Below are 21984 nucleotides of genomic sequence, written 5' to 3'. Positions count from 1 at the left end.
AAGTGTCACCCTTCCTCAAAGCACAGGAGAACAGCAGCTTGTTCTGCTTAACTGCTCGAGAGGGGTTGTGTGCCTAACATTTTCACATCAGCATTTTAATCCTTAGGATTAAACCCATGAATTTCAGGTATAGGTGGCATATGTCCACAGGTTCACAGAAATACACACCAAAACACTGCCTCCTCTTTGCAGCAGGTTTAGGACATTTTACAATGTCCTGCCAAGAAACTGAACTGATCAACTGAAAAGGAAAATTTAGTGACCTTCATCTCAGTGTAAATAATCACCAAATGAAGTTGCTATTCTGGCAGCATAACAGAATAGGTTATAAGGTTTGTTATTTCTAACAACAAAGAACTTTTTTCTGCTGAGTCTCATCAGGCTTTACAATTAAATTGATGCATTCCACTTGTGTTTTCAGTGTTGCCCTTCATAGGAGTGGGCACTGAAATTTGAAATCAGACATTCAAAACTCTAGAGTCAAAGTAAGGATCACCATGTGTCCATTCAGAACAGAATGGATTCAGGACAGAATGGATGGGATTAGCTTTTAAAAAGGAAACTCTTTTCCTACTCTACTCCCAAGCATTTGGCAGTGTGCTGTCTTGCAAAGGCCTAAACTCATGGACTTTGGTCACTTCAGACACTTCTGCTTTGCAGTGAATCTTTCTGCCTAGGAAGAGATAACCTCAGTCCCTTATCACAGATCTTCATTGGTCTGCAGGTACTTGCAAGGACTGGCAAATTCCACAATGATCACAAATTGTTCTGCTCGGAACTTTGCATGTTGTGCACACCAGCTTATAAAACAACATAGATTTTTAAAACTCTAAAAGCTGAATAACTTTCTTTTTGATTCCTCCCATTTCCTAACAGTGAATGGCAAAGAGTTTCCTGCAGAGGAGAGATCAGGGAAAGAATAGTTTGCTTCCGCTCCCCAGCTTCTTTGCAGTAATTGAGAGATTGAGAGACTTATCTACCTTTGCTGCTTCCTCTTTTCCTCCATTCATGTCAAAATGTTCTTCAAAAAACACCTTGATCTGAAAATTTTGAAACATTAAATGGCTGAATTTAAGAATATTAAGTTTAAAGAAGAGGAAGGAAAGCAAAACATTTTTATTCGTACTAATAAAAAACCATAATTGAGTTCCAATACTTATTTAATGTTCACAAATAACATTTTCAATGAGATGAGGATCTTTACTGGACCTTCAGTTTTCACTCACATTGACCTTGCAATTAGAACTCAGAATTTAGCATTGAGTCACTGTGAGAGCTCTAGACTGGAACAACCAATATAGGATCTCTAGATTTGTAATCTGAGTCTTATTCTTTGATTTAGCTGCAAATTACCAGAATTATTTGGGAGAACACTCTTTGCATACTCCAATTTCAAATTCATTCACCAGACTAGATACAGTCATTAGTAAGGTGGGAACCGTTTTGTTGTAGAAGAGGGATGCTTTAACAGTTAAAGCTAAGCTGAACTGTAAGACATTCTAATGTTATTGGCAGAGACTGTGCAAAGTTACAGCTGATATCTGTATTGGCTTTCTTCCAGCTGCAACTCAGTTAACATGAAACATGTCTTGGGGAGAAAATGGGCTTTCTCCTCACATAATTTTATCAGCAGGACAGCATTATGAAATAGAAAATTCCTATTTGGCAACAACCAACTTTTAACCTCAGATTTCATGGATTGTCATTTTGCTGTCCTTTTCTTCTTTGGCAAAGATGGAAACTCCACTAACCAAGCTTATTTAGCCAAAAATGCTTTTCAAACTCTTTTACTATGAATTCACTTGCTGGCTTTAATTCCCCCTTTATGAGGAGCTAATGCTATTGACCTTGACTTCCTTTCCCAAGCAATCAGAAAATAATTACATGCATAGAAGTGATACCATAAACTGAATTTACTGTCTTGTAGTCTGTCAGTACCCTGCTGAAGGGATATACAGAGCACCACTATTAGTTATTACCAGAGACCATTCTGCAGTCCTTCATGGTAAAGCAGATTATATGCAACACAAATCCCCACACTTTTAGTGTGCTCTAACAGCTGGGGAAAAAAAAAAAAAACCTGCAAAAAACTGGAGTTCACTCACATCCACTCTTTCTTTCCTGATGCCATCTTACCCCTCCACCCTCTTTCAAAAATGGATTCATTACACAATAAATGAGAAAGGTTTTTTCTGGACAGAAGCCATTGTTGCCACTGCAGTGGAACTTTTATTCCAAATACATTCTTACAATAAAGCTGTATTTTGTTATACAAGTAGACAAACCCAGGAGACAAAAGATTCTCATATTCCATTTTAAAATACCACGCTCAACTGAACTGCAGCTGTTCCCACTCATTTCCTAAAGCATGTTAGGGATTTTTCAGAGCAATGGAAATAATGATGTAAACCAAGTCATGTAGGTAATTAAATTACAGTCCAAGGAAATTTCTAACACCTCAGAGAAGTGCATCTGCTCATTCTACGGGCTCCTTAAAGTGTAGGGTGGCAAAAGTTTCTTTATAAACTCAGAAGTTTTTCATTGAGAGCAATCTGTGACTGTGTGAGATTTGCCAAGTAGGTTACCATCAGTAGATCCTGAAAGGGAAGGGAAAAAAATAGTGATCAGAAATATCAACAAATCATAGCTTATTAGAGAGCTGAATTTGTAACATTTGTAAAGCATTTTACAATCAGCTACAAGTAATACTGTTAGTCCTGAAAGTCCTACCCTAAAGAATGCTTCCCTTGCAGGAAGCTTTTGGTGTTCCTGGAATATGAAACGCTGCTTGTGAAATTTTAACTCTGAGTTCACCCATGTTAACCAGACAAGTCAAAGGGTATAAGCAAAATTAAAAATTAGTTCTGGTCTTACAGACTAGGTGAACAACACATTCAGATATTGAAGTTTTCTAAAAATTTGTTACAGAAATCAGGTAGCATGCTAAAATCTTGTTCATGTCTTAAGTGTTATGCAAAGAGACAGAACTCCAGCTCAGGCAAAAGAATCTGGCAAGTCACCAGATATTGCTAATAAAAATTATTTAAGTTTTGTAATTTCTATTGTCCAATCAATATGAAAGAAAAATTGGTACTGGTTTTCAAATGACTTGCAAAATTTTTAAGTCCTTAAAAATTAATACTTTATCTGCAGTTGTTTGCAAGATTATGCTGAGCTTCTTTATCCCCCCATAGCCCTTAAAAGACCAAATTACTGACAGTAAAAAAGCTGTATTTGCTATTAGCATGTTCGTATAAAAAAAACAGATCACAGACAAATTTGTGTCTGTATGACAAATTTTCAAAATTGCTAGCAAGGCATAGAAAAAAATAATTATGGTCTTACATTGATATTGCTGTTCAACATGGTCTCAAAGTCCTCTGGTGGAATCTTTGGCACTTGGTTAATAAGATCCATCAGGAAGCGCCCCACAGTGTTGTCAGCAGCCACTTTGCCAGACTAAGCATAACAAACACACACTTCAGCATAAGTGCAACTCAAAGTTTACGGCCCAGAAAGAGAAATAATAAAGAGAAAACCAAGATGCACAGGTTAACATCCAACTTTTCTTGTGGCTGATAAAAAGCTGCCCTTACCAACACGTCCTCGGCGTACTGCAGCACCATGGTCAGGGTATCCTGGATCCTGGCCGAGGCTGAGCCCACCTGCTGTAAGTCACTGGACAAGCCAATCACTCGGTTGGGGCTAAAGCAGGTCTTCATGATAAGATCCACTGGAAGCAAGAGGAGGAGCAGTGAAAAAACTGCCACAGAAACCAGTTTAAACCCTTAACTTGTTGAAGATTATTTAGGTCAGCTTCAGCAAAATAGTCTGATTATCAGTAAAATTCCCAGAATGGCAGTTTTCCCAGGGTAAAAGAAGCATTTGAACATTGTCACAACAATGGTTATAACCAAAATAGGAAGAAAGCATTCACCTCCTATCCGCTCTGTATCATAATAAACATATTTCACTGTTAGGGGTGTAAACATCACGCCCATAGTTTTACCAGGGACTCCCATGGGGGCACTAGAAAAAAAAAAAAAGAGAACAACAAAAGGTTTTCAGCATGGACATATATAAGGGAGAAAGGAAGAGATTTCCATCTCAATGACCTCTGTTAGCTCTAAAGCATGAACGTATGTATGTTACTCCTTCTCACCAAAACCAGCAATTTTAAGACCCAAGGGTAACTTAAGACAGGTAATCAGTTCTGTCATGCTGTTAATTGCTCTTTTTCACCCAAGAAAACTCCTGGCTGGTTTGACGTCAGCATGAATGCATGAAGTTCTTCATGAAGAACTTATGCATGCATCAGTTCTATCATCTTAGCCAAAGTCCCTTCTGGCTTTTAGAGGTGTTATTCTATCCTGAAATACTTCATGCTTTAAGAAATGACTGAAACAACAAGCAATATGACAAAATTCAACCACAAAGCACTCTCAGCACCTTTATTATACCTATTATTCAAAGTACTTGAAGTCCATTTACACTTTAAGATGTCATGGAACGGTTCCCATTTTAAAGATGCATAGTAAGCAGTACATCCTCTACAATGAAAAGGGTTTTTCCCTTACAGAACAGAGCTCTTCAGCCAATACTGGGAGGAATTCAGTCAGGTGAAAGAGTTTGATTTCTCAATATTTAATCTTCGTTGTTAATTGATAAGAATGATGGGGTTAAGGAGAAGAAAGACCCATCAAGAAGATGCTGTTTGAATTGGTTTAACCTCACTAATCCTCCGACTTGCATAAAAGCACTGCTGAGCAATAAAGCTCCTATGGCTACAGGCTAGCACTCAGTCAGTGTGATGGAAGTTAGTGTCATTACTGCTAGCTGTGTGAAACCTGTGAAATATCCCAATGATGTTCTGAAAATTGTTAATTAAGTCACAGTTCCCCACCCCAATGAGGTTGCAGTTAATAAGTCTTTCAGCCTACATACAATGGTCAAGACATTTCAATGAGAAGTAAGCCATGATCCCTGGCTCATCACTATGTTTAACTACTGCACAGCATTGTCCAGAAAAGGACACTGCGCCCCACTGCATTTCTTGTTACCCTGATGGGGCGTCTCTCAGTAATTCAGATTGCTCCCCTCCCAGAAATGCAGCCTCCCACAGTACCTGACATAGGCTTTAATGCTCATGCGTGAATTCTGGAGACTCGTGTCCACAGTGAGGTGGATTGGATTGTGTGCTTCCCGGCTGTAATACTCGTGGATCAGGACTGAGTGTTCCGTGATGTCATGACCTGTTGCATACCTTCAAAAGAACACACATTGAAGAGCCATTCTTCCAACATTCAAGTGCCCAGTGTTTTGTATTGTTGGTATTTAACAGGTTTGTATCCTAAAGCACCGATTTCCAGACACAGAGCTGTAGCAGCATACTAAATGTAAGTGTTTTAACTATGGGGTTTTAACTTTATGGCCACTTGTCCCTAAAATTGTAAGAATCACAGGCTGAGCACACCCACTCCCAAAATATGCACAGAGCCAGTGTTGTAGTACCAGCTACAAAACATCAGTAAATTGACATCAGTTATCATAATAAATAATATTCAGTTATCTGTCACTGTGTTCTAGATCAGCTTTTTCCATCTATGTAAATCAAGGCATACCAAACAAACTTGGACATATTTTGTCTTCCACAAATCCCACATCCCTCTGCAGGAGGTCTAACTTGTTAATCTAGCTCCTTTAACTGCTCTACAATTAGCACCTCACATCCTCAGGGAAACTGCTGTCCCTGGAAGTGCACTCTGCCGTGCCATTAGGAGGCTGTTGAGGAAGCTTGCTCCACAGGAAGAAAATGAAGCCATTTTGTAGGATCAGGGAGGCATGAAAAGAGTGATCAACACACTGTGCCACACACTCAGACTGTTCCCGTAACACTGTACTGATCTTGCTTCAGATCCCACACACAGCTACTTCCAGCAGAGAACTAAGTATCAACCTGGAGTCAGTGATTCCTCCTGATGCCTTCGGTACATTAAAAGCCTCTTTTGTATTCTCCCTTCTTTCTAACCAGTTAGCTTCCATGGTACAGGCTGTAGTACCAGTAGTAAATGCTTCTAAAAAAGCTGTGCACGCATTCTCTAACATATCACTCCTCTATGATACCTTGCTAGACATAGACAAAACAAAATCCTTTAAGTCTCTAGTACCGTCTCTTCTTTTTATGAGCTGCAGGAGCTTTGCCACTGACTGTGTAACAAGAGTTGCAAGATCGGACTGTCACAGGCATTAGTGCTTCTGCTTCGCCATCTGTGACAAAGTGAATTATGTATTTTAAGTAGTTTAAGGAATCAACAGAACTACTGCATGTTCTTGCAGAAGGAGAACTTACCAGCCCAAGATGATCTCGCTAGGAGACACCTTCTTGTGCAACTCATACATGTTTTTGGCAAATTCCATATCCACAGCCACCTGAGAAACGGGAGAGTTACAGGGTGCTCAGCCGGGAGGCAACACGGGCACAGGCCGCCAGCAGCGGGCCGAGAGAACCCCCGCTCCGCCCGGGCCGCCTCCTACCTCATCCTCGGACTCGTTGTGCGGGACGGAGAAGCAGTTGGTGACTTCCACCGAGTGCTTGTCCACGGTCCCTGCGGGAGGGAGAGAGGGAGGGAGGAAGGGAGGGCAGCGGGTAAGGGGGACACTGTCCCTGGGGCTGCGGCGGGCAGGGCAGGGCAGGCGGCTCTTACCCAGCAGCGTCCCGATGACCCGCGCCGCGCCCTCGTTGCGCCGCTCGAAGCTGTCCACGATGGAGGCGAGCACAACCGGGTGCAGCCGCACCACGCGGCCGCCGGGGAAGGGGCCCGAGAGCGCGGCCGACAGTGGCGCGGTCGGTGGCGGGGCCGGCGCGGCGGGCGGGGTCGGCGCGGCCGCGGGAGGAGCGCTCCCCGCCGGGGCGGTGGGAGCCGCCGTCGGGCTCTGCGGCGGGGCAGCCGCGGGAGGAGCCGCACCGGGAGCAGTGGCCGCCATTTTGCAAGAGAGAAAGGCTGAGTCCCCCGTACCGACAGTATTGGCTGAGCCGAACGTCTGTCATGCAGCGCTGCCTCCCAATTGGCGAGAGGGGCGAGCTAAGGCCATCTGTTAGCCAATCCGAGGCGTGCGATGAGGGGAGACGCTCTGATTGGAGGTAGCGTGAAGCGTCTGTGGCTGAACCCTACTGTTGTTCCCGGGCCCGGTAAGTTTCTCAATTGGGCTCTCACCCCCGCCGCCCGCTCTCCTATTGGCCAGCAGCGCCCCTCCCGCCCGTCTTTGAGGCCGTGTATTGGCTGCGGAGATGCCGCTCAGCGCTGCGTGAGGAGGCAGCGGGGGCGCGCCCGCCGTGCGCTGCTGCGCGCTCCCCTGGCAGGGCCGCCTGAGCGCCGCCGTGCGGGCGGGCTGGGCACGGCAGGCCGCTGCGGCGGGCTCCGGGCGCCGTGAGGGCACAGGCGGCCCGTGCCGCCTCACCGCTGGGACGTGGTGGAGCTGCAAACGCAGCTGCGCGGGCGCCGCGCCCGGGGAAGGCGCTCTAGCAGTGCTGTGTGCGGGGCTACGCAACCCTGGGGTCTGGGCCTGTGAGACAGGCAAGTGCTGTTAGTCTTTATTACCTCAGTAGAAGAATAAGTGGTTGTCAAGTATTCTGTAGAGAGGAATCATCCAAGGCTTCGTGACTACCCGACGTGACACTTGCCTGTTACTTGTAGCGCCCGTGTGTTCGCTCCCGAGCAGCGAAGCTGTGCGGCCGGGGCGGGTATCGCTGAGGCGGTGAAGCCTCATCGCAGTCCGCGGCTTCCCCGTGAGGGGAGGCGCAGGGGCAGGCACTGATGCGTGTGGTGACGCGACAGGAGCCAAGGGAACGGCCTGAAGGTGTCTCAGAGGAGATTTGGTTGGATATTAGAAAAAAGCTCTTCACCCAAAGGGCGACTGGGCACTGGAACAGGGTCCCCGGGGAAGCGGCCACAGCGCCAGCCTGACAGAGTTCAAAAAGTGAACACAGCTCTCAGGTGTGACTGCTGGGGATGGGCTTGTGCACAGGACTTGGACCAGTGGCTCCCTTCCACCCGAGGATATTCTGTGAAATGAAACATATATGCTTTCAACAGCTGCTAAGAGGACTGGATTCTTTCAGAACTTTGTTTTCTCTTTCTTAATCATTTTATCAGGATGGATGGCTTCTGGAGTTTTCTCTGCTTCATTAGTTGAGGCCTGAACGTGATCAGTTAATGAGCAGTTTCAACTATGTCATTGAAGAAGGCTCCTGAGTATAAAAGAGGCACCTCAATAAAAGGATCACACATTTTGCCTATGTAGGAGCAGTTTGATTCTCTTACATAAGTGGGGAACACCTGCCAAAACTACAAAGGACAGCGAATGCATGAGAGCATGAACAGATTTTATCTCTTCATAAAAGCACTTCCAGGTCTGTGTACCAGTAAAAACTAGATCTCCTATTCTTATGCTTTCTCTGTGCAGCCTTCATTTCTTGTAGGTGTGGCCGGGTGAAATTGCATAAAGCTTTAAAACGTTTTTGTTCACAGAGCTTTGATGTGTCATTGAGAAGTCTAATGTGTGAAGTTTCCTTGTTAGAGAGTAGTTGTTTGATCTCATTCTTGTTTGCATCAAACTGGGCTTGGTGCTTAATTTGACATAGTCACCTGCAGAGTCATGCAGAGCAAGCAAGGCTCTGTAAGAGCCCATTAGAGGTTTATGTTTTCACCTTAAAAATTGGGCAACTTTATATGAAGCAGCAGTTGTGCTTCAAAACTGGCAACTATGGTAACCTTCTTTTAATATGTCAAGTTGCTGCACAAGGGTGCCAGAGAGAGTACGTAGTGAGTGAGGATGGGTAGCCTGTGTCTCAGAACTCACAGATCAGTGGTTGGCTCATACAAAGACTGTATAAATCTAATGATAAGAAAATCAATCATGTGATCATGCCTGGAGCAGATGTGTCCAAGCTATGCAACTGTTTTTCCTTGCCAAATGACTGCTGAAAAATGAAGACCTTTATAATTAATATTGTTTCACAAAGTATCAGTTTACTTTTACACTTATCAATGGTGCCTATTGATGAAAACTTGACATCCATCTAGTGATATGATTAAGATGTTCAGATACCATGCCACTGCAGTAGAATCTGTAGATTCTGTAGTAGAGGGACACAGCAAACACATTCTCACATGTACATGTATCAACATGGTAACTCAGGGCCTTCTGATTTTACATTTTCCCTTGCTAGGTTTCCCTGTGTCTGATTTAATCTGATTTCATGGTGAATATAATTATCTCCAAGTTCTTCTCTTGTATGATTTCTCTTTATAGTCCTTGAGTGTGACTGAGTCATTATTACTGCATTTAAAGTCATGTCAGCTGCATTTTCACTGATGATGTGTAATTTCTTTATCAGCAGCCACCTTCTTATCTTGCTTGTATTACTGGAATCAACATAATTTCTTGCCCTAGGGGATATTTGTTACATTGCATTGCAGGTAAAATAAAATATCTACAATTTATTTTATTCATCATTTCAGGATGGAGTTCTATCTGGTTAGTTTCATAGGATTGAATATGATATTTTTATTCCTTTATTATGATAAATTATTCCCGTTGTACATTCTGTCTACAGGGTTGGAAGAAGACACAGTCAGGTGGCCCAAACTGACCAAAGGGATATTCCAGACCATATGACACCATGCTCAGTATATAAAATGGGAGAAGAAGGAAGGAGTGAGAGATGTTGGGAGTGATGGTTTTTTGCCTTCCCAAGTAGTGGGTACAGGTGATGGGGTCCTGCTTTCCTGGAGATGGCTGAACACCTGCCTGTTGCATGGAGGTAAGACCTTATAAAAGAAGGGCCTTGTAAGAGCATGGCTCATGCCTGCCAGTTCGGCTAAGCACAAAAGGACTATGGGAAAGTGACTCAGCTGAAGGGGAGGCAGAAAAACAATATAACCATTACGTGCTCACATCGTGGTGTGTGGCAGTTGGTTGAATTACATTTGTTGTGCTTAAATGGAATGTACCCGATACGGGATAACTGCTTAGAAAGGCCTGGCTTTCGCAATAAAGGGCTCTCCTGCACCTGCCTGGGGACCCTGCGTTACTCAGCTTCGTAACTCCTGCCTGTCCATGGGCAGCAGTGAATTAATTCCTTGTTTTGTTCTGCTTGTGTTTGTGGCTTTTGCTTTCCCTATTAAACTATATCTCAACCCATAAATTTTCCAGCTTTTACCCTCCTGATTCTTTCCCCGATCCCACTGGTGGAGCTGTGGGTGAGCGGCTGTGCGCTGCTTGGCTGCTGCCTGGGGTACACCATGCCAGGATCCATTAGCTCTGCCCTCTGTGCAGGACTTTTATACGATGCAGTCATGGGCAATAGTTTCAGGTTTGGGGTTGAGGGGTTGGTTGGTTTGTTTTTTTGTTTGTCTGGGGGATTGTCTTGTTGTTTTTTTCTATTAAAAAAAAGATAATAGTTCCCTTATTTAGTCCTCATCAAATGTCTGAATTACTCATGCATTTGGGATTGCCAGTAGATGAAAGACAGCTGTTGACAGCCACCAGCTCCCAGCACAGGGCATCAGCTGACTCAGCCTCATCATTTCAGCAAAAAGGATTCAAGCCCTTCCCTGCTTTTGTGTAATGTTCTATGGGGCCACCTTAATTAACAGAGAAATAACACTGACACACAGGACTACTGAGGTAATGCTTAGAGTGAAAATCCAAATATCACCTAAAAATAATGAAGCATAGTGTCAATTGCATACCATGTTGATAAAAGAATATACCATTGCTAAAGTTAGAGTGGTAATGGAAGTTATCATTAGGTGATAAAAAATAGCACTCTGGGGGCTGCCTGGTGCTGTTTAGTCACTATATGGAAATATAGAGATCCAAGCTAAAGTAAAAGTACTCAATAAAACTTACAGTGAAAACGAACAGAGTGCAATGCCCACAGGCTGCCGTGTGTAGGGCAACTTTCATGGTCAAGAGTTTTTACTTACTGAGGAAGGGAAAATGGAAATATACTCAATAAACAGTGGCTGTGGAAATAAAAAAAGCATCGTAACCCCCACGCAAACCCAAAATGGTACAAATGTTTATCTCAGAGAAGTGCAGAAACTTTTAAACTGTTGAAATATATCCCCAAACCTATTCATTTAGCTGCTTTTATTTACTTCTTGCATGTAGAGTTCCATTGCTTCCAATGACCAGTGAGAGATCTGTCAAAAAAAGATGGGTGAACTACATTTAAAAACCATGGTAAAAGGCATTTTGAATTGAAAGGCAGATTTTTGATGTCACAGTACCATTAACCCTCAGGACGGAGTGGGAATGTATGAGTAATATCTTGGAACAGGCTCTTCAAGGAAGAGAAGGTGGGTTTGGTGGTGAGGTTTTTGTTGTAAATTTGTAAATCACTGCATACTGCTGGAATCCATGGCTAACTGCTTTTAGTCTGAAAGTGGAAATAACCTCAAGTTGCACCAGGATTGGACTGGATTTTGGAAAAAATTACTCACTGAAAGAGTTGTCAAACATTGGAACAAGGAAGCAGCACGTGTAGATGTGGGGAAATGGCTTAGTGATGGACTCGGTAGTGACAGGTTAACAACTGAAATTCATCCTCTTAGAGGTCTCGTTCAACGTAAATGAGCATGTTTCTATGATGTTCCAAAAGAGTCTTCTGTTGTCTCATACCACGCTTCTCCCGTAGTCTGTACAGTCATGTGTTCACCTTGTTTTCCTGGGTGTGTTCCTGACTGAAAATGCTAGTCCCATATCTAAACGCAGCAGTGTATTTCGTGGTGCATACACCGAGAGATGTTACCGAAGGTGCTGCCTGTGGTGCCGGCCGGAGGAAGGGTCCTTCCCGCGGGGAGAGCTGGCGCTGGGGCCGCTCCCATTCCCGGGGATGCGCGGCGCTGCCGCCAGAGGGTGCGCGCCGCCCGCCGGGCCCAGCGGGGCGCGGGCTGGAGCCGCGGGCCAGGGCCGGAGCTGTGTGACATTGCTGACACTGGGGGCCACAGCTGACACTGCAGGCCATCGCTGGCACTGTGGCTCTGGTCGCCTCCGACACCAGCGTGCTGTGAGAGCCGCCAGGACACCACAGCCTGGTAACCACTTAGTGCTAATTAATCGCTGAGTTCACTTTGCTGGCTTTGAAATGAGTAGCATAAGTGGGAATTTGTGCGTGCAGCTTTACCCACCAGTGTTTATCACGTGTATTTCACACAGCAGTTTATTTCTTCGGTTAGTAACATTAAGGTTGAATCAATGAGGCAGAATTTGTTAATTTTACAGTAATTCTACCTTAATTCCTCATAATTAGTAAAACCCTACCTTAATTTCCCATAAGAATGTCATGGAGAAGTTTACTTATGGATGTTAAGACTGTGCAAACTTAAGATGTGATAATATGACGAACCCCAAATTTTACTGAAATATATGGAAATGAAAGGTGTTTTGGGTCTTTGATGAAAGCGTGAACTCCCCAATCTCTCAAGACATTCCCGTCTCTTGATGATCTATAATAATGATCATTTTCTGCTTTTGACTCAAATAATGAACAGAGTCAGCCTTTGAATGAGAGACATTTTATATACTACTTGTACTTAAAACTAAGATAGAGTGTGCTTGCACTGACCTAGCAAAGCAGTTAGGTGTACTACTCTGCAAGGTCAAACCTTGTGTCTTTATATGATATTCTTCCTGCCTAGCCCATGCAGTGAAAACTGAAGAAAACCTAGATATGACTCTTGGCTTTTTTTCTTCCCCAGGGAGTGTGGGGTAGAAGTGTGGCAGCACTACTGTCCTTTCCATGTAATCAACTTGAATAAGTAATCTCTGGCAGGCAGCCTTAAACACAGTGTTCCTTTGTCTGGTAACTTGCTGCTACTGTGTTTGACTTAGAAGCATTTGTAACAGAGAAGAGCTGTGTCCTGAATCCCTGACAGCCAAATAAAATTAAGTGTAATTCCACTGATTGCAGATAGGTGTGGAAGCTCTAGTGTAGGCAGATTTCAAATGTTAAAAATTTCTAACACTTCTAACAGCTGATGTGTCAGTGTGCTATTTTTTTGAAAGATAGTATCTTTTCCCAGTCCCTTGTTCTTATACAATCACTTTACAGCTTTACTTCTCCTATTAGTAAGCACGTCCTTTTCCTTGGTGTCCTTTATGGCATGGGTCAAAATGACCATTGTCTGTACATTTCAGCCCAGACCAAAATTGCATATGTTCTCCAAAGTGTTGAACAAGACTTTTATGACTGGCAATGTTTGCTGTGTCATTCAGCACAAACATTTGCTTTGGTGTCTTGAGACAAAATCTGCATGCAGAAGTGAAGTAACTAGAATGGAAAATACATATTTCATTTGATGGTGGAGGGAGGCCTGCCAAGATATGCAATGGCAAACATGTTGTTTTGTAAACTCCAAGAATTATATTATTTTTATATCACCAAGGTCTGACAGTGTTTTCTGTCCCTTCTCAGCTCTGCAGGTGTTTTTCTGATTTGAGGCAGCTGCATCATGATGTGTTGGATGAATAAATGGGCAGTGAGGGAGAAGGTAAGAAGATAATGATTTACACATAGAAATGAGAGCTGGAAAGGAACAGTGGCAATAAAATGTAGGGGACAGTGTAGGAGCCTGGGAGACCTGAGGGCCCAAAGCATTTCTGTCACTGGCATTTAGGCAGTGTTAAGGCAAGGCACCCAAATAACTGAAAAAAATGTCAGAGACATGTTTTGTTTAGTGCTTTAGCTCTTACAATGTGAAGTGTTTGATAACAACTAGAATAGTATTATCCTCCTGTCTGTTCCCCTGACAGGAGGAGTCATTTAACCTTTAGATCTCAGTTTTCCACTTTTGCAAAATATGACTGATGATACTGTAGAGCATAGGTTTATTTGTAGGATATGCACAGACAGATTACTGAGGGAAGACAGGAAAGACCTTACCCTTTGAGGAAACAGCTTTGAGAGGAAGCTGAAGAGGGCATTTCCTGACCCAGAGACTGTGTACATTGGAAAGGGAGGAAGTCTTCAACTAGCCTAAGGAGAAGGAGAACAGTATTGTGTCCGTACTGCTTCCCAATAATAAATAATTCTTCAGCTGAGGTGAGTTCATGCTGCTGAGATCTCAGGTGCAGCAGCAAAATTTGATTTCATCTTGTATCAAACCTTGCAAGGGTTGCTCTTTGCCAAATGCTGTCCTAACCCATCTGTCGAGATTTGAAATACCATGAGCACTGACATATGAATTCACCTTCTATATTCTGATTGCCAATTTGCCTTTCTGCATCAGAAAGCAAGATACAGCATTGGCTGAGCCAACTGCATCAGGCTGGTTGGACTGGTCTGCACAAACAAAGAGCTGATTCCAGCTGACTCACACGTCTTCACAGCACTGCTCAACTCCAGTTACTGTGGCAGAGAGGGGAGTACATGAACACACTTAATTAGACTGTTCAGGTTTGATTTCAAGGCCCATTTTAAAAAGTCAAATTTCTATTTGCAGCTACAACTTCACAGCTTTTGCAGTGTAATTTGACATGAGAAGTTCAGAAAATCCACAGTTGTTTTTAGATTTTCTGTGGATTTTCTGTTCTAATTCTCTCAAACATTTGGTATTTGCCATTTGCTACTTGAAATGACATCCCTTTGCTTTTTTTTTTTTTTTTTTTTTTGCATTGAAATAAAAAACAAGCTGATCCATCACTGAAATATCATCCCAGTCATTTGTTTCTGTAGCTACCAGCAAGGCTGTCTTCTGCCAATGGCACATTTATAGGAGCTGTCCCTCACCACGCCCTGCCACCTTCCCTTATCTAGCTCTGCCTAGCAGTCTTTCTTTTTTGTTTTTCTAAGACTAGTAGTATGTGACCATTCAGCAGTGTTAAATTTGCTCTCTTGAAAAGAAAAGCATCTGTCTCTCTGTGGTACTGCTTGTTGTTTCCCAGTTTGAAATCAACTAGTAGAGCCCCAGAGGGTTTCTCAAACAGCTAACCATTCGACAGTCAGGAACAAAGATCAATTGAAAACACATTTAGAATTAAGCTTCCTGGCCTTTTAATTTCTTCAAGTCAGGGTTGGGAGTTATTACTGTGATCAGTCTGGCCTTTTGTTGTCCTGTGGCTTGTTCATATAAACTATCAACTTCAGGGATGATCAACTGCTTTCTGGTTGGGTTGTGGTTGGTTTTTTTTGTTTTTAATATCTTCAAATATTCCCAAAGTTATTAAAGGATTATGAGTTTAAATGCAGAAGGCATTAAATAGAATCATGTTATTGGAAGCAGAACTATTTTTATGAGTCTAGAGGGAGTTTGCAAGAAGCTCACTTTGCAAGCAGAATTTGGGTCATGGCACCTCAAAGCTTCAGTAGCTTTCTTGAGTCCGGGATCTGGATTTCTGGCAGACTGAAATATTATTTCTGTTCAGACAGAACCATACAGACACAAAAGGATCTTTAGCTCCAAAGGGTTTACAGTTCAGATAGAAATCAGGAATAGTCAGTGGTTTGGCTCAGCTTACCCATGCCTTCAGGGCACAGAAGGGGAATCTTACATGTAGTTTGTAGCAACCTCTGGGCATTAGAATGACTGAAGCACCTGTAGCTCTGTTCATAGCTGTCCTGAGCCCTGAACTCTTTCTCTTGTGTAGGGTGCCAGAAGTATGATGACAAGCACATCATTTTGTTGCAAATCTTGCAATAATTCCTGGGTTTGGCTCAAGGTTCTATTTTTTTTTGGAGGGGGGTGCTTTTCTTTTTTGCCTCTCAAGACGAGCTACTGTGGTCTACTATCACACTTCAGAGGATTGTTAGGATATTTGAGTGTTAAAAGCTGATGGCAATATAGCATCACTGTCACACACCCCCATGAGAGATCTCAGGCTCTGAGTCAGTGTACTGAATCTTTTTAAGGGAATAGCATTAGTGATAGCTTCAATATACAACAGGGTATTCATTATGAATAATGGCAGCCAAGAGCCAATTAATTATATTTGCAGGGTGGTTTCCCTAAAAAGCAGATGTTGGACAGATGGTAGTCAGATGATCAGTCATGCCACCATCTACTGTAAATCTGAGGGCTGTGGGGGAAAAGGTAACATGTGGAACATACTTCTCATTTCTGTGGGAGCCTTGTACTTTTTTATGGGTATATAAAGGCTCACAGAAATGTATGAGCTGTTGGTTAAGAACTGTAGAGCTGCTGATGTTTGGCTACAGCAAGTTAACAAAACTTCACTTTGAAGTGCTTGTTAACTTGCATGACTGTGAATCCTATAGCAGAACTCTACAAAGGTGATGAGACTGCGTGTCAGCTGGAGTTTTGCAGAAACCTTATTTTAGCTGGAACACTTCATCATTTTCTTTTTATTCATTTATTTCCTTAAAAACTTTTATATACTATTTTTCAGTCTGCTTTCTCATGACAGCTCTCTACGCTGTTGTGTTGCATATCATTATAATAGGAAGAGTATTTCAATATTATGTTGCAACTGAGGTTCTCAAGCAGATACAACTGTCTGCGTAGTGACTTGGGGCACAGTCCAGTATTTAACACGGCTTCCATTAGGTAGAGTTCAGTCTTTATCATCTTTGTTCAGCATGGGAACTAGAATTGTGTTTCCTATGTAATAGCAAGCCTTTCCTAAGGCATAATTCTGACTGGGTTCGTAGCAGTACAGGTTTTAGTGTATCTTAGTTGTTGCTAAACATATTTGTGTTGCCAGCTGAAGTAAAGTTATGGGACACACGCTATGCAAAAAGGACATGGTGCTTAATTGTTTTATGCAATGTCCAGTTTGTGTCACCACAAGTTCTGGGTTTTGGGGCAAAACTTCTACAAAGACTCAAAGTCTGCTCCATTAAAATGAAATCTTTGGTTTCCATTGCCCTTCTAATCAAATAAAAACCAGAGCTTCCAGGAATTGTAATAACGTATCAAGTTGAATTTAGCTCTTTTGCAGCCCATCAAAAGAAGTTGCCCTTGACAAAAACAATATTTTAAATATCTGCTCACAAGCACCAGAGCCAAAATGTTTCTATTTCATTTGGCAAAATATCTTCCCAAGAACAAGACTGTGACCTGAAGCAGAGCCAAAATAAGCTCTCACAGATGCTTAGCCTAGAAAGCACTAGACTGAATGGCTAAAATTGTTAAAGAGTATATAGGAAAAGGGAAGGGCAGCTACCTAGTTCTGCTTCTGACTTGCTGTGTGGACAAGCTGCACTCCTTCTGTTCTAATGCTCTGCCAGCTAGAGGACCCATCTCCTCAGTCTGCCACCTCACTTCAGCTTCTGGCCCTTAATCCACTGCTGGCTGCGAGGGCTGCTGTAGTCAACAACAGAGCTGCTTCTGTTCATAACAGCAGAGGAGTCTAATTTCATCCTTTCCCAATATACTCTGTTTAGCTTGAATAGTGAAAACTCTTTCAGAGGTTTTGCTCTGGCCTTCCATTCAAACTTTACCTACCACATCTAATACTTACGATCAAAAAAATGTTTCAGATGCTCGTAAGATTCGAGAATTACAAAATCTATGCTGTTATGATGAGTGAAGTTGATCTAATTTGCCACACATTTCTCTTTGCCTTTCCATTTTCTGGTTCTGGCCTTTATCTGTCCTCATATAGTGCCATCTTTGCTCTGAGATCTGGTGAGAAAGTTAGTAGCTTTCTTGGTGTCAGTTCTGTTAGTGCAAAGAAGGGGTGTGGCACTCTGAGGCAAAGACAGCATGGGACGGTGCTGGCCAGCAGTTTGGATTGGTCCAGGCTGTGTTAAATACAGCCTGATGATGCTGTTCTATGACAGTTTCTGTGAAACTGCAGCTTGAACACTTGGTCATTCTCCACATCCTGATAGTGAGAGGAGGTGAGGAAAAAGAAGCTAAACAGCTTCCTGGGACACAGAGATGCCTAATCCATTACTAGAACTGAGATGATGGGTTCTTAAATCAGACTGTAATCACAGGAATCACCAGGATATATGCAGCTATTTACTGCCTTTCTGGAGACAGTCAATCAGTCTGGATAGCTTTGTTCAAGGTCAGAAATACCAAGTGTCAGTGCTCAAGAGAAATCTAAATAAATGCTGCAGTAGAGGTTGGGACAGATTCTTATCTCATTGACTGTGGTGCATGCCTGGGTAGGCCTTCTGTCCAGTGTAATTGATACCAGGGTGTCTTGCCAAATTAAAACTTTCTAGAGTTTGAGGCAGAGAGAAGAGCAAGTGGCAAGGATACCAACCCTGTTCATGCATGTCTAAATTCAAAGAAGCAGGTGTTTGTGTATGTGACTTTATTTACTTGGACTGGCTTTGGCACTGGGTTTCTTCCCTCAGCAAAGTTCAGAAGGAGCTCTGCCTTTATGGCTCCTGTGAAGCCTGTGCCCATGGAAATAACACAATACGATTGATCTCCTTTGCATAAACTCCAGCATGGCTGAATCTGAGGAACAGGTAATCTCATCCTGTAACTGGTACCATCTGAAATCCAAGATCCCAGTGGAGAATAGTGATGAAGAAAGATTCTTGAAAAAGAAGAGTCATTTGCACTTAAAAATACTCAGCAAATGCTTTCTCAGAAGCATGCTGTGATGTGATATATATTAAACCAAGTTAACATTAGTGGCCACAGAGCACTCCTAATGAACAGGAGATGTCCTTTGAAAGGTGTTTGTTCACCACTTTTTTCAATATCTTCTCTTGGGGGTTCCAAAAGACCTGATTTGGGCTTGTCACAATCCTGGTAGATTATTATCCTGATATTACTCTAATGAGGTGGTATGAGCATGGTGATAGCAGACAAAGCTCTCAGGAGGTTAGGATCTAGGGATAGCCACTGAAAATCTCAGCTTGATTAAGAGTATCTGATTCTTCCTCTGACATTGTAATAAATATGCATCAGCACTGTGCTACCAAGAATGCATCATGGGAAAGAGCACTGCCACAAAAATCTCTTTCCCAGTATTTCCTAGGATTCAGTTTGGCCACATCTGGAACAAGATTGCTGCATTGCCAACTGCTTGGTTTGTATGGCTTGGCTAGAGCTGGTTTTGGGAGACATTTGAGCTTTAATTTGCTCACTGCTCCAGACCTTGTGAGGTCTGTTAGAAGAGGAGGCTTTCTTCATCCTGTATTTAAAGAAGCCTCAGTGGGTTGCTCTAAAAAACTGGGGTATTGACTTCAGCTTCAAGTTAATGAAACCATAGCAACACACTGTGGGATGGAGCAGCTGATGGGCTATATAGTTGTTCAGTCTCTGTGAGAGTAAGCCTCCAATACCTGATTTTAAACAACTCCTACAAGTTTGGTTAGGACTCTGCATTAACAGTAAGGGGTCTAGGACATAAACGAGCTGTTGAGATTTCATCTAGCTGAATCTAGATCTACTTGCTTTAATGTAACTGTAAGGAACTCTGTCCTCACAGCAGGACTAAGCATAATCTGACACCAGTGGTGTGTCTATAAACATAGACAAAATCACAACAAGCAAGACATGCTGATTATTGGCTAGAATATGCCAGGAAAAGTTAGGTGGTTCAAGGAGCAGCAGGCATGTTAGTCTCTAATGAGGCAATTTCTTTTCCATTCTGGTTTGACCTCAGATTGTATTATTCATTCCCTTATCAGAATTAGTGATCTGTAAGTCTAGGACACCATCTTTTACATAATGGCTGTATCATTTATCACAGTTTTTCTCTCCATCTCTGGCACTGTGAAACACTTCAATTCAACAAAACCTAAATTGCTGAGGTCAACCTTTTTTGTGTACTTGTAGGGTGTTTAAGTGCTGCCCTTAAGAAGCCATTTGCAATGCCCCAAACACTTACTGATGCTCTAATAAACCGAATCACAAGCAGTGTTTATTCTTGAGCATTATTAACTTGAAGTATTTCTGGCTCGTAGGAAATCTTAGCTCAAGTCTATCCCAATTCAGAATAAAACCAGTGTTTGCAGTTATCTGCAAATCAGAAATTTTTATGTAACCCCTTGGAAATGGCAATTGCTACATGAAATCATATGTTCACTTATTACACAATACAGAGTTGAGCAAGCCAGGACAGCTGATTAGAATTGGGAAGCTTTGAGATTCCCAGCCCAGAGCTTCTGCTTTGTGAGAAGGAATATTGGAAATGCAATAGGTCTGTGCTTTGCCTCGAGTTCTCTAGGTTCTAGGGTACCTTGGAAGAGTAAGGGCCTTTACTGACTGTAATCCTGGTTAGTGCACTAAATTCCTGGATTAGTCAGACTAGACTAGAAATTGAAGTGGATAGGGCTTGAGCTAACTTGATTTCTTTTTAATTTTTTCACCGGATCTACCAGTGAGGTCTTACCTGCTTTTAGTCTTCTAGCAACTGGTGAAACAGAAGAACTGTGTGTACATAGAACTGTAACAAGACGTGTTTTTACATGAAGAGATGCTTGAGTTTGTCAGTCCTGAGACTGGGTTGAAATTTGGCACAGAGAGGTGCACTGGCAACTAGCAAAGAATTAAGTACAGCAATGCACCTTACTTGGGATGCACCCTCCACTGGGAATCTGTGATCCTGTTCTACTCTCAGTTTAGGTGTGTGGGTCAGGAGTGGGGAGGGTGAGAACACTGATGCATAAACAAATACTGAGAGTTGCAGCTCATAGAAAGGTAGGGTGTGCTTAAAATGTCAGTATGACATAAATTTTTAAACCACTTTGTTTTTTCCATTAAAGAGAAGCTAATAATGTGCCTATAAGCATTTTTTCTGTCTTCATGCACTTTATGTCTATAGAGTGGGAGATATCTGCATATGGTTAGATATTGTGTTGTGAATAGGACAATGTGTTTTAGGGTCGTGAACTGCAGGTGTTCTTGGTCCAGTCAAGTTTCAGCTGCTTTTGGTTGATCTAAGACTTACTTGCCTGTTGTATGAAAACTGGTTGTGATTCAGTGTCCTAAACCTGAAGTACTGTGTTCCAAGAGAAGGATTTTTGAAGGCCTGGGTTCATTCATCTGAATCTTCTAAAGCATTCGTGTCAGGCTATTCAACATGTTCCTTGAGCACTAATTTAGTCAAAAGTGTACAAGTGTTCTTTATGTAAAAGTGCAAGAACGTTTCCCTGAAAAGCTATTCTAACTCTTCCTGGCTATGTGAATCATCAGGATTAGTCAGCTGATGGCATTACATGGAATAAAAAAGCTGTTTCTTACTTAGAAGGAACTTGTCTTTGAAGTTTTGTCACCTTCTTTTTCCTTTTTTTTTTTTTTTTTGATAGTATTGTTTGTGTTGCATTTCAGAGACTGACATTTCCTGCTTTCAGTTTTGCTGATGAGATACAGTGCCATTTCTGTCCTATAGGGAGGACAGAAAGGAGCTCATCTTCCTTTGTGTTGTAAGTAAATGATCTCATGTGGTGGGACTTTTAGTCCCTGTTATTTGTAGCAGGAAAATAATGAGGATTGTATATCAACTCTCTAGATGTCCATGTGACTGAATGGTTTGAAGACGGATAACTTTGTATTATAGTAATTTTGAGAACTTTATTTAGGCAAGTGACTTTCTTTTTTGGGGTTCCTGAAATCTAGCAACTGTATGCAAAGCAAGCAAGTGAAAATGAACTGCCATGTTTGGTTGGTTTTGGTTTGCAGGCCAGCCAGTAATCCATATTTACAATTCCTTCTCAACTATTGCAAGGGATGGGAAGCTAATTCTGCACCATAAAAATGTCTTCTCAAAGGAATAAAACCCCCTGTTATCTACAGTACCAAAACTAATTGTAAATAACACATTTCCCTGTATGTCGTCTGTGACCTTTTCAAACTGAGGGATGCAGCTTGAGGACTGGCTCCACCAATATCTGAAGAATGGATAGATCCACCCTCAATCCAAACATCTCTGGGCAGTTCTCCTTTCCACAGAGGAAGGGAACCATTTCTAGGAGCACACTCCCTAGCCTGTTACACAACTCAAGCGTGCAGGCACTCAAATAGGTGATCTTGATATTTTCAGTTC

General features: G+C 42.4%; 2 protein-coding genes across 3 annotated transcripts in view; one reads left to right on the top strand and one right to left on the bottom strand.

Moving 5' to 3' along the window:
• Positions 1–1101: 1101 nt before the first annotated feature.
• On the bottom strand, positions 1102–7178 carry EIF3F (eukaryotic translation initiation factor 3 subunit F). The gene is made up of 8 exons (XM_063405838.1): positions 6705–7178; positions 6535–6605; positions 6350–6429; positions 5126–5263; positions 3938–4029; positions 3597–3733; positions 3346–3459; positions 1102–2597 (listed from the first exon to the last, which is right to left on the bottom strand). Exons 1-8 carry the CDS (start codon positions 6982–6984, stop codon positions 2520–2522), a joined length of 990 nt encoding a protein of 329 aa, XP_063261908.1. The 5' UTR covers positions 6985–7178; the 3' UTR covers positions 1102–2519.
• A 984-nt stretch (positions 7179–8162) lies between these two features.
• The window catches only part of SORBS1 (sorbin and SH3 domain containing 1), a 209469-nt gene continuing 195647 nt past the window's right edge, over positions 8163–21984 (top strand). Inside the window, exons 1-3 of one of the 2 annotated variants that reach the window (XM_063405808.1) lie at positions 8163–8410; positions 9617–9823; positions 13484–13559. The gene's annotated coding sequence lies outside the window, so the exon portion shown is untranslated. The remainder of the gene's footprint in view (positions 8411–9616; positions 9824–13483; positions 13560–21984) is intronic. The other variant, XM_063405809.1, reaches the window with a different exon arrangement.

This window comes from Prinia subflava, chromosome 9, assembly GCF_021018805.1.
Source record: "Prinia subflava isolate CZ2003 ecotype Zambia chromosome 9, Cam_Psub_1.2, whole genome shotgun sequence".
Lineage (NCBI taxonomy): Eukaryota > Metazoa > Chordata > Aves > Passeriformes > Cisticolidae > Prinia > Prinia subflava.
Note: the sequence above shows the minus strand (reverse complement) of the source record. Positions and strands in the feature narration are given on the sequence as shown.